The sequence below is a fragment of the Rhinatrema bivittatum genome, chromosome 17 (genome assembly GCF_901001135.1).
Source record: "Rhinatrema bivittatum chromosome 17, aRhiBiv1.1, whole genome shotgun sequence".
NCBI classification, from domain to species: Eukaryota; Metazoa; Chordata; class Amphibia; order Gymnophiona; family Rhinatrematidae; genus Rhinatrema; species Rhinatrema bivittatum.
This window is the reverse complement of record NC_042631.1, coordinates 26,909,999-26,922,305: the sequence shown is the minus strand read 5'-3', so window position 1 is coordinate 26,922,305 and position 12,307 is coordinate 26,909,999. Positions and strand designations below refer to the sequence as shown.

At 41.9% G+C, this 12,307-nt stretch overlaps 1 protein-coding gene across 8 annotated transcripts in view; it reads left to right on the top strand.

Moving 5' to 3' along the window:
- Positions 1-12,307, top strand: part of ABCC8 (ATP binding cassette subfamily C member 8) — a 166,683-nt gene that overhangs the window by 105,879 nt on the left and 48,497 nt on the right. For 7 of the 8 annotated variants that reach the window (XM_029582987.1, XM_029582988.1, XM_029582994.1 and 4 more), the window contains 7 exons: positions 1,591-1,666; positions 1,754-1,859; positions 4,204-4,239; positions 4,936-4,971; positions 7,708-7,806; positions 8,833-8,917; positions 11,434-11,514. In XM_029582987.1, the coding sequence (XP_029438847.1) occupies positions 1,591-1,666; positions 1,754-1,859; positions 4,204-4,239; positions 4,936-4,971; positions 7,708-7,806; positions 8,833-8,917; positions 11,434-11,514 (519 nt within the window). The remainder of the gene's footprint in view (positions 1-1,590; positions 1,667-1,753; positions 1,860-4,203; positions 4,240-4,935; positions 4,972-7,707; positions 7,807-8,832; positions 8,918-11,433; positions 11,515-12,307) is intronic. The other variant, XM_029582986.1, reaches the window with a different exon arrangement.

Genomic DNA, 12,307 nt, shown 5'->3' with positions numbered 1-12,307 from the left:
CCAGCACTGCTGGGGATCCCAGGCTCAACGAGATCTCCAGGGTCAAGGGGCTCGGCAGCTGCTCTCTGCCTGCTCCAGCGACTGATACTTCCGGGTTCAAGCAGCAAATTTTATCTAGGGAAAGTTGTGCACGTAACTTGGCCTGGATATTCAACAGTCTCCTGCTGCATGTGCTTGGATAAAGTTACACACATAACTTCATCTGGATAAAGTTAGGATGGCTGTTTTTCCGACTAGACTTGTGTGTGTAACTTTAGCAGAAGAGCGCTCAATATGTGCACTTATTGGCAAAAGTTTAGTTCCACCCTCATAACACTTCCTTTTCATCCAAATAAATTTCATGCACACACAAAGATGTGCGCACAGAATTCAAGCGGTCGGCAGAGGAAAATATTCAAAACTCAGCTTTCATGCATGTGACTCCAAAGTTACCCACACAAAGTCTTTTGAATAATGAGCTCCAGGTATTTGAATTCTGTCTTTATTATAAAGACATCCCATGAGACATTTTCAGTGGTGAGATAGCACAACACATCTGCAATCCTGCCTGCACTGTTCACTGTTATCATCTTAATGATTCCTACCAGCATCATATGCAACAATTTTGCTTTCAGACTCAAAATACTTTTTTTTTTTTTAATGTGCTCATTGGGTTATGTTTTAGTTTTGAAGCATTTCCTTAGTGAAATGAGTCATTCCTGGTTATGCATTAAGATTTCGGTGCATTTGTTGGGTACGGTTTGAGGATAAAGAAAAAATCTTTAGGGTCCTATGTATTAAGCATTTTTCCCACAGATGCAAAATAGGAGAGAAAATTTAGTACGTGCATACAGGATCCCATATTATTGCCTTATACTTGGGTAGTTTTATAGTCACATGGAGAGAATTGGATTGTTCATTTCATATAACCCTGCTTTCTACCCACCTCTTCATGGCATGCCCAAGCAACTCAGGGGGCCCTCAAGACACTCTCAGCGCCACTCATTGATAGGGATGTGCAAGACACTTCGGTTTGGATTGGGATTTCAGCCTGGATGGAGTTGGAAAAAAAAAATCCATGGGTTTCCCTGAGATCAACAAGAAAAATTTATCCTTTTTTTTTTTAATGCAGATTTCACGAAAATCTGTAGAAGTCTGCTGATCCATGGAAATCTGTAGTAGATAAAGTATGAATTCACTAGTAGATTTCCACAAAGCCACAAAAGATTTTACTGACAGCTGCCTCATTTCATCAGACAAAAAGTTTCTTGATCCAGTCTGAATTCCACAGGTTCAACAAATTTATTTCATGATCCTCTCCTAAAGAAGTTTGCGCATTTGCTTCTCTTGGGTTAGTAAGGGCTGCCTTCCCTCAGAGCTTGAGTATGTTACCTCTATAGCGAGCCCAAGCTCCACTAGAAAGGAGACTTGATCTTCTGCATTGCATCCCAGCCACAGGTAGAGACAATATATTTATTTTCAGATTTTTATCGCCTTTCCCAGAGGCTCAAGGCAAGTACTTCCCTTTCTAATATTTGTCTTTATACTAGAAAAGAAGGCCTACACTGAACATGATTTTCTGTCGCATGCTCTCGTTGTTTATTGTTGCAGATCACCAATGGATTTTTCACTTGGACACCTGATGGAGCTCCAACATTGTCCAATATTGATATCAAGATACCCCAAGGTAAATTGGCAACAATGAATATCGAGTTTGAAATCCGTTTAACAATGGTTAATACACCGAACCTAATTGTGTCTTTTTGCCCTGCAGGTCAGTTAACAATGATTGTAGGACAGGTGGGCTGTGGCAAGTCATCACTGCTACTAGCCACACTCTCAGAGATGCAGAAGATCTCTGGAAATATATACTGGAACAGGTAACTCTCCTACAAAATAAACCTGCGTTGCATACAATGGGAGCCATCCGAATAGCCTACATTGTTTGCATTCCATGTATGCACTCTCTGCCCACAGACATTGCATCCAGTTTTCAAGGGGAAACCACTCACGTTGAACATGTGCCGATGTTTTACTTCCCAGACCAAAATAATGTGCATAGGACCAACTTCTTGTCAACCCAGCTAACAAATATGCACCATGGAAGCCACCACATACCAACAGGGCAATTTTTAGACAGGCCAATTTACTACAACTACTATTTATTGATCGTTTCTAAAGTGCTATATCGACACACATACACATTTAAGAGACAGTTCCTGCTTCATGGAGCTTACAATCCACTCAGGATACTTGGACAAGTCACGGAAGAGAAACTTTGCTTATTATAGAAATGGTTTAATTCAAGAAGGCCATGATCATGGAGAACTAGAGTTTACATTTTAAAAAGCAGCCTCAAAAAGGTGTGTTTTGTAGCTGAGATTTGAGTAGGGTAAATGAGGAAGCATGATACACCCACTCCCGGGTAGATTAGGTGTCCAGGTAAATCGCTTTGAACATTGCCCTCCACATGTGTAGGGAAAAAAATCTGTTTGGAAAGTCACTAGAGCTTGGTCAAGGCCTAGTGGTCCAATCAGTGCTCTGGGACACCTTGCTTCAGCTCTTATGACCAGTTTGGGCTGACAATAGTTCTTACATTTGTACAGTGTGTGGGCAAAAGGGTTTGCTAGCTGATGCTGTGGCAAGCCTTGGTAACTGAGTTAATAACAGTGTTGGAAATAGCTTTGAAAACAGGCTATTACTGCTAATTGAGCCAGAACAGATGACCCTAGAGCTTGAACCTTGAAGATAGAGGCAGTAAGAGAACATTCTGATTCTTATGGCCTGAATTGGCCACTGTTGGAGACAGGATGCTGGGCTTGATGGACCCTTGGTCTGACCCAGTATGGCATGTTCTTATGATCCTTCCCCCTGAATTTCAGGAGAGGATCTGGAATGAAAACACAAAAAAAATTATGCCCTTGCCGTCTTCAACATGAAGCTGGATGAAAATTAAAAATGTTTAACAGAGAAACAAATGAAAATAAATAGCAATACTGTCTCCAGTTCATTGGGAATTAATGTAGTCAGAAAATCAGATCACAGATCTTGCATTGTAAGATGAGATAAGAATATTTCTAAGATCCCTTATTCTTAGTGGAAGGTTTTGGTCTTTCCTGCATATTAACTTCAATAGACATTTGCATTGTCATATCCAACATTTATAAGAGCAGAGCTATTTGCATCAAAAGATTTGCCACAAAACAACTAGAAATAAAAGCAAATTATTACTGAACTTTGGTGTAAAAATTTGGCATAACCAATGGTCAGATCTTGTAAAACCAAAGTGGTCACTGGGCTGATGACTTGTAGCAACCTTATTCAATCAAATGTGTTTTTAATGCAGCTAAGATACAAAACTGCAGAAAAATAGGTTTATAGTGAATCAAATGGTCCTCTACTCAGTGAATGGAACCCAAAATGAATGGCAGATCGCTGGTTGGGGATGTTTAAAGAATATCATCAGTCCATTGCAGATGTCAGTTTCACCTGGCACTTGAATGCATGGCCAAACAGCACTCAAAAATCAGAGTGAGTGGTAACTTCTGACTCCTCCTTCCATGTTTCGCAGCATATCGACTTTTGAAGAAATCTGAAAGCCTGCTAATCCAGTAAATTAACCACTCAAATATTCACCCAAAATAACCGATGAATCACAGCCAACAAATCACGATCTGTGAATAACCTGGTGAGACCACACACACAGAAAAACCAAATCCGTAAAAGTGTAGCAGATCTCCAGCCAAGAGCTTCATGAGCCATAATGCATTGAGCACAAACGTTGTGTCGGCTCATGTTCCTTTTTTTTTCTATTCCTCATCCCTTGAATGTTGAAAAGTGGCAAAGATGTCTCAGCTTAAATTGACCTCAGTATGTCCCCAGTACACCTGTGTGCCCGGATTACTAATAGACTCATGATACTGTCTAGACTGCACAAACACGTTTGCAGTACAAGCTGTAAGTGCCAAGTTATCTCAGTGCCTAATGGACTGACAATGCTGCAAATCATATGTGGGATGTGTTTTTATTACAAGCTAAAAGTGCATTTGCTAAGAATACAGCAGATGCTGTTGTTTTCAGACTGAATGAGTGGGGGGAAAAGCCCTCTGTTTGCAGTTCTCTTACAAATTGGTAATTGTTGCTTATACTGCGGACAGATTGCTCTCAATTCATATAAGTAAATAATTCCTGACTTTTTTTTTTTTTAAATCACGTGTGGTACAGCAGTATTCCTGACAGCGAGACGGGGGAATATGTCAGGTATGGATGGACTTTCCTCATCCTCATTGACCATCTTCTTTCAGCAGTCTTGGAACAAAAAAACTAACTTGGGGGCATGTTACTTTGACAAAGCTATTTTGAATCCCACTTTTCCCATGTATCTAGCCATATTTTCAGATTTTACTTGAAGTTCTAAGTTATCACTGAGACTGCTGGTTACAAAGATTTTATGGGGTGTTGCTAATTATTTACATTTTCTGGGAAATCTAAGGCATCCTATATAAGTATCTGAGGCAACTTAACCATAAGCTCTATTGAACTAAAAGAAGCTACAGCCAGTGGCCATAGACCCTGCAATAAATATTCTGGACTGCTGTACAGATCCTAGTTTTGCAGTATTCTTAAATTTCTTGTTTACGATCTTCGTGGATCTTGGAATGTGTAAGGAAATATTAGAATGTGTAGGGTTCTTTGCAGATGATGGGCAGGTCTAAGTTCTCTGCGCTGAAAAAATGAAAGCATAAAGAAACTGCTTTTGTAAAAATTCATGGTGAATTATGCATCTATGTAGCTCTCATTTTTCTTATTGTACTTCCTGATTAGAAATGCAAAATATCAGACATTTTTAAACCAAAACTTCAGCTTAACATTATACTTCTACATGTCAGCATAAACATGATTTAAGAACGAGCTCATGAATATTAATGAATGTTTGTGTTCACAACTTTTTTGCAGCCCAGAAAAGGAGACCACTGTGGACAGGGAAGTGAGGTATAGTTATCTAAAAAGTAATTTGACGCAGCCATGTTGTTGTTAATTGTTTCCATCAGTTCAGAAAACTACACTGTCGATGTACTGCATGAAGTGCAAAAGACTGATATCAAAGCTCAATAGCTACCCAAAATAAAGGCAATGGGGCTGAGCTGCTTGCTAACATCATGCATTGATTGGTGGCAAGCATCTGCAGAATCTATAGAATTATTGTCTAATGAAGTCTTCAGTGCACCCAGTGATGGATTTCGTCTTTTGCCACCCATAGGTATTGTTGAGAATATGAATATGCATGAGATAGATTTGCATGCACTGCCTCCATTGTATGCCGATCTACCTCATGCATAATCTTTGAGGATATCCTTCCAACCAAGCCTGTTTGTGGCCCTTGAGGAGTTGGCCAACCCGGTCTACATTTAATGACCCTTCTGTGTGTGCAGTTTCTCCCTCTTTAATGTGCAGAGAATTGTAGGCGCCATCATTCTTGGCTTCCATTCCCCCCCCCCCCCCCCCCACACACACACAGGGATCTATGATGCATGTAATCTGCACATTTATCCAGCCATTTGCAGATTGTGTTTCTATTTTAGTCAGGCACTTTAGTTTTACAATCAGGCAGCAGGAAAGGTAACTCTGCAGCCCTGTCAGGTGTCCCTAATGATCACTTAGGGATGGCGTGAGACCTTTGGCTTCTGCTGAAAGCTATTCAAGTTAGCCCTTTTGCTCAATTAGCCACTAGTAAACTGTTTGAATGGGTCAGGAAATTTGCCACTGGGATTCCAATTCAAATAACTACTTGAAAGGCTCAGTATAAAATGTGCCTTTCCTTAGCTGCAGAGGTGCACTGTTTCATAAGAGAAAGATCTGTTTAATTTGAAGAGGATAGAACAGTAAATAAGGTCCATTAGCTCATCTGCCATTTGTCACAGGAAATCAGGTTATAAATCTGACTTGGGTCAATAGCAAAGTGAGTCTGGTTTCAGGCCTGTACCTAGTGGACCACTGTCTACAGCACAAGATAGTCAAAGCATTTGGGGCAGGTCAGGAAAACTGGGAGCACTTGTTTAGGAAGAACCAATCCCTGGGATGGTAAGATTGTTGCTGGTTAGGATAGAGGTCAATTGGCTGATTTCTGTGGGAAGGCTTATCATTGCTTTAAAAAAAAAAAAAAAAACAACTTACTTACAGTAGCGGTTTTGTGGTTAATTACCAAGGCTGTCAGTCTCTCACCATCAAGAGCTTTAGTATCCTTCAAAAGCACTTGAATTTTATCATTGAAAGAAAAGGGAGATAATTATTGGCTCTAACTTGTCAGAAAGCAGAATTTCTCATCCTCAGTGAATAAATACAATTGAAACTCATTTGAAAACAAAGCAAAAATAACATAGTTTTCTGCCTTTACTCTTTGAAAACTTGGTTTGCATATGACAGTTCCTTAGCAAAGATGAACCCTATGCTATTATGAACCTAAATTTTGCCTCTGTCCAGTAAAACGCCAGATATTTTCTTAAAGGTAGTCTGGAGAAACCAGAGCAATGAGTTCTGTTGCACTCAGATACTAGGACATTGTTGATCCCTACCAACTGACTGGTCACCTCCTATCATCCTTTAATGTAGAGCAGAGCCAACGTTTGAGATGTGTACAACCTGTGCAAAAGCACAGGGCACCATGCGTGTGACGTTCCCTTTCCTGCAGTACTGTGGACCTGTGAGACACCAATAGCCTCTTCCCTCCCTCCAGATGTGATCCTCTTAATCTCTCTTCCCGCCCCCTTCAACCCGGTAAAGTCATCTCCCACTCCTCTGCCAGCTTCACTGTGAAATCTGAACCTCTCGGGAGCTTTGTTCTCGTGGCATCCACTGGCCGCACGTAGTTAAAACCTTATAGCGAAGGTGACAGAAGAGGTGGAAGATGCAGGAAAGGAGTGCCACTTTCGTCCTGCTGGCAGAAGGGGATGTCAGGTGGGGGAGAGATGTTTGTGGTGACCAGGGTGGATGACGTGAGACTGCTTGTGAGCCTCTAGTGTTGGGGCAGTCAGTGTAGAGGTAACACCCTCTAGTATGTGAGAAGTGGCCAGCGGGACACTGCCTGTCACCATCTAGCATGTGGAGAGGGGAAACTAGTTTTCCTGGTGTGTGTTTTATGAAGGTGGAGATTGATGCAGAATGTAGTTGACATTGGGTTTCCTGGGACCCTCTGATGGTGGTGGAAGGGTTGTTATTTTCCTGCTCCTGTGATGGCTGCTGGAGAAGTTGATGTACACACATTGCATCATGTTGTGAGAAGGTTTTTGGCATGGTTCTCCCTGCCTGGCACTCCTCGTTGACCCCTGGAAGTGTGGGGAAAGTGCAGAAGGGTTGCGGGCAAGCTATCCACTATCCCCACCCCTGCACCATGGTTTTGTGTGCATATATGCACATGCGTGTCTCTCCCCCCCCCCCTGAATATTGCATCAGACCATGCTGCACAGTGCAAATATCCCGGGGGTGGGAGGGGGTGGGGACATCATTCTTGGCTCTCGTGCAGGGTGCTGTTTTCCCTAAGGCTGGCCCTAATTAAAAGAACATGCAGCAGCATCTCTGGGTTTTTTGGTTTTTTTTTTGCTATCCTTTATAACAGATGCCTAAAACTAAGGATCATTCACACGGCTTGAATAATAGAAATGGAAAGGTTATGAGTCATTGACTGAAAGAAACTCAGAATTGCGAGGCAGCGTTTCTTTTTGTCTTTTCCAGGAAAAGAGGACCAGTGGCCTATGCGTCCCAGAAATCTTGGCTGCTGAATGCTACTGTGGAGGAGAACATCACTTTTGAAAGTCCTTTTAATAAACAAAAGTAAGATCACCTATTCTTTGTAAAGCTAAAAACAAAGAAATTAAGGGTAATTTTTCTCCTCAGAAAAAGGTTTAAGGCATCAGAGCAGATGATAGATTAAAAAAAAACAAAACTATATTAAAAGAAGGCACTCAGCAGTATGTCATGCAATTTTTAATGATTTAGCATTTCCCTTCTAAGCTTGAGAAATTTTAAATAAATCATTGTACAGAATGTTCTTTGAGCCTGCACAGTCAACCAGAACAGTAAAAACAGGATTGTGAGTCCCATGTTCCATCCGTTTAGAAAGTCCTAAATGACATAAATTGGGCCCTGTTGCAACAGCTGGTGCTGGCTCCTCCCAGCTCTCCATTCAGGCTCCTTATTCTGGTTTCCCGCTTTATTTGTGAGCTCTAGCGGGAGGCATTTCTTCCCTCATGGCTCTGCTGGCTCTTGGTGGGCAGGTTGTCACCACAGTCGCCGGGGGCTCCAGGCCTGCCTCTTCCTTTCCTAGGCCTAGGATGGTGTGGCCGGCTTAGGGTTGGAGCGCGGTCTCTCCTCCTCCTCCTCCTGAGTTTTGACCCAGGATCACCTTTTTTATATTTCTCTTATATTGTCATGATTATTATTATTATTATTCATCTGCCCTTGTTTCTGTAACCTGGACCTGTGATTTTAATCTTGGCTCTCCCTGATTTCTTCTTTTCTCTCTTTGGGGTGATTAAACGCCATCACAGGCTTCTTCAGAATCTGCTTCCTGTTCTCCTTTATCTCCCCGTAAGAGTAATACAAGTGTTTAACTTTACCAGCAAAACTAGTAAAAGGGTGCAGAAACAGACAGACGTGCTTTCAGATATTCTAGCAGCTAACGTGTATTTATATGCGCTATGGTTGAAACATTCCCTTGAGTAAATAGTTTTGAATGAGCATAGCTTGCTTTCAGTGGCAGGGAGGCGTCTACCTAATCTCGCCTGCTATTCCATTAAGAAAAACTGCTCTGGCAGCAGAATGTGTGTTGATTTTGCACTCAACCTTGTGTTTCCACAGATACAAGGCAGTAATTGATGCTTGTTCTCTCCAACCTGATATGGACATTCTTCCCCACGGAGACCAGACCCAGATTGGAGAGAGGGTTAGTAATTGTTCAGATACAACTTGCACTCTGTGTCTTCAAACTTAAAGTTGCTATATTATGCTAGCCCTATATTTTGTAAATTGGAAGCTGGGTAAACAAAAAAAGTACTGCTTGTGACCGAGAAGTGGCTATTGCATATATTTAGATTATTACATGGATGCTTACTGAAACGAACAGGAAATCCCTATAGTTTAGACAGCATATTGTATGGAAAATCCACAGGCTCAGATGACCCAAAGACATATAGGGGCAGATTTTAAAACCTGAGCAGGCGCAAGATTTGTTCGCGCAACCCGGTGCGAACAAATCTATGCCTGATTTTATAACATGCGCGCGCATGTTATAAAATCCAGGGTCGGCGCACGCGAGGGGGTGCACAATTGTGCAACTTGGATGCGCCGAGCCGCGCAGCATGCCTCTGCCTCGGAGGGAACTTTCCTTCCACCACCACCCCCCGCACCTTCCCCTCCCTTCCCCTCCCTAACCCACCCCCCAGCCCTACCTAGAGCCCCCCCCCCTTACCTTTGTTGAAGAAGTTATGCCTGCCTCTCGGCAGGTGTAACTTACACGCGCCGGCCGATGGCTGGCCCACGATCCCAGGCACAGCAGCAAATGGCCGCTGTGCCTGGAGGCTCAGACCCCGTGACGCCCCGCCCCCCCGGACCGCCCATGCCCCGCCCCTTTTTGCGAGCCCCGGGACATACGCGCATCCTGGGGCTTGCGTGCGCCGCCGAGCCTATGCAAGATAGACTCGGCACGTGCAGGGGCAGCTTTTCGGGGGTTACGCGCATACCTTGCGCGCGTAACTCTTTGAAAATCTGCCTCATAATATTTTTTTCAGACTGAATAGATACTGAACTATGGTAAACTTTAGGAAATATCATCAGTTACAGCTGCCAGTCAAAGTTCATTGTGATATTGTACCTGATGGAATTAGAATTCATAGTCATATCAGAAATAAATATGATATGAAAAAATATAGGAAGTATTTTGGATGTATGTTGAAAAATATAGTTTTAAATGCTGAAATGTTGCAGGCCCTGTGTGGTATGATCCTTTGACACTATTACAGTTCTGCCATTTGGCTCAGAACTTAAGAGTTAGATAAGCCGTATAGAGCATGCTGTCTGAGTCATCAGGATAAATGGCTTAAATAGTGAGACGTTTATTTTGCATTCTTATAACTTGATGCTAAGAACAGATGTCTGGAAATTGGGTGGGTTACAGTTCACTGCAAATAAATAAATAAATAAAAATAATAGTATAGCTGCCCTCCTGGTCTGCTCTTGGTCATGGGTGGCAGGTGGACCATGCAAAGCCCCATGACCACCTGAGGAAAGGAAGTCTTTCCAGGGCCCTTAGGGTTTTCCTCTCTCTCTCTCTAGGGCTTACCAGCCTAATCACACAAAAAATCACACATCAAACTGTTGTTCAGCATAAGAGTCCTTTACTGCAAACTGGTAGCAGGAAATAAATCAAAGAATAGTGTACCACACTGTACACAAAGATTTACAATGGACAGTCATAGAACAAATTAGGAGCTCCACCCATGGGGAAGACGTAGCATCACGTTTAAATTACTGTGAGGCTTTTTTGATCTATACATTTCATTCAGTTGACCCGGTGGGTATGAATGAAGATCTAGATTGGATATCATCATTATAATAAGTGGACACCATTTGTAGTGTACAGAGTTTGTTTTTCTACACATTGGGTAGGATAGCTTCCATTCCTAACATCATTGGTGGATGTAAGCAGTTTGAATTTTATTGGTTAATGTCGGGTCACAAGAGCAGCATATAAGGAACGGACCTCGTTTAAAGCTAGTCCAGCGCTGTTATCGGAGAGACAAGTCTTCTATTGGCACAGAATATTGGCACATTTTAAAAAGAGCAACATCCCCTGAGGAAAGACCAGCTTCTGAAATGTGCCCTCGTTGGGAGGGCAGTAATATCTTTTGTAATTAGTGCTTGAGGCCATGTTTTTGAAGAATATGGACAGTTTCTTTTGAAAATATCTACTGTCTTGTTGAGTTGGGTAAATAGCCTGGAGATGAGAAGAAAATGTAAGATATGGATATTTTTAAATGGCGAAGAGCATATGCACAGTTTTTAAGTGCTGTATAAAATTTGTTTCAAATAAAAACAAAAATGTTTTACTTTCTCATAATAATTCACATCAGCTCACCAGGAAGGCAGTTGGCGGTTAATGATTATAAACACGCTTTTTTGTAAAAAGACCAAAAAAGTGCAATATATAGATAGGAGGTAAAAAGGTGTGAGTTTTGTTTTGGGATTTTTTGGCTCTAAGAAAACAGCATGATCAAGGTAATGGTAGCAGAGGGTTAACAGTAAAGCCATAACCCCTTCTGGCTCTGCACAACTTCCTTTCCATTAAATATTCAATATGTATAGAGATGAACATTTACTTTGTTTATTGTCCTAAGAGAACAATAATTGGAGACTTAAATCAAGGCTGTAATGGATTGACTCTTTCTCTCTGTTTGCCCACAGGGTATTAATCTCTCTGGAGGACAGCGCCAGCGGATTAGCGTGGCAAGAGCACTTTATCAACAGACTAATGTTGTGTTCCTGGTTAGTAAGGCAGCATCCATCCTCTGCACTGTAGCTAACGCACATTGTATAATTAGTTGTGGAAGTACTATTTCCATTTAATTGATAAAGGGAGTTTAATATGACGACAATTCTACTGTGGACCTTTATTCCAGAAAATGTTAGCTTATGTCCATCATTTAAGGTTTGCTGCTTCATTTTTCTGCCATGAGATCTCAGGAGCTATGCATAAAAGTACCTGGTTAATCCTCAGATGAGAAACCTTCAAACAATGCTGTGTGCTGCAGTTTGGGGGTGAGGGGGAGTTGTTTATTATTTTATTGCAGGTTTATTCCTCCTGATTTGGTGAGAGCTCAGACAGTTCTTTCATCCACAGTGAGATCTGGTAGCAGAGCATTAATCCCAGGCTCCCCCCCATGTTATACTGATTATCAGTGTCACCGAAAGGTCAAAAAGGGATGGTCCCCAGCTCATGACTCAAACCTTATGCTTGACATCAACTAAACCGGCTATAGGCTGTAGGTGGTAACATTTAACTTAAAAAATTGACTTTTTCATTTTCAACCAAAACGAATGGTGCAATGCGATTTTAGCACATTCCTACTGAGGATACCGTTTTACAGATTTCATTACTGTTGTGATCTTCTCTGATCTATGGGTAATAAAAGTCCTTTGGTTTTCTTTGCAATAGCAGGGTTGTAAGCACTAGTGCAGGGGTGGCCCAACTGCTGTCCTCGAGAAGCACATGCAGGCCAGGTTTTCAGGATAACCACAATGAATATGCATGAGATAGATTTGCATACAATGGCAGCAG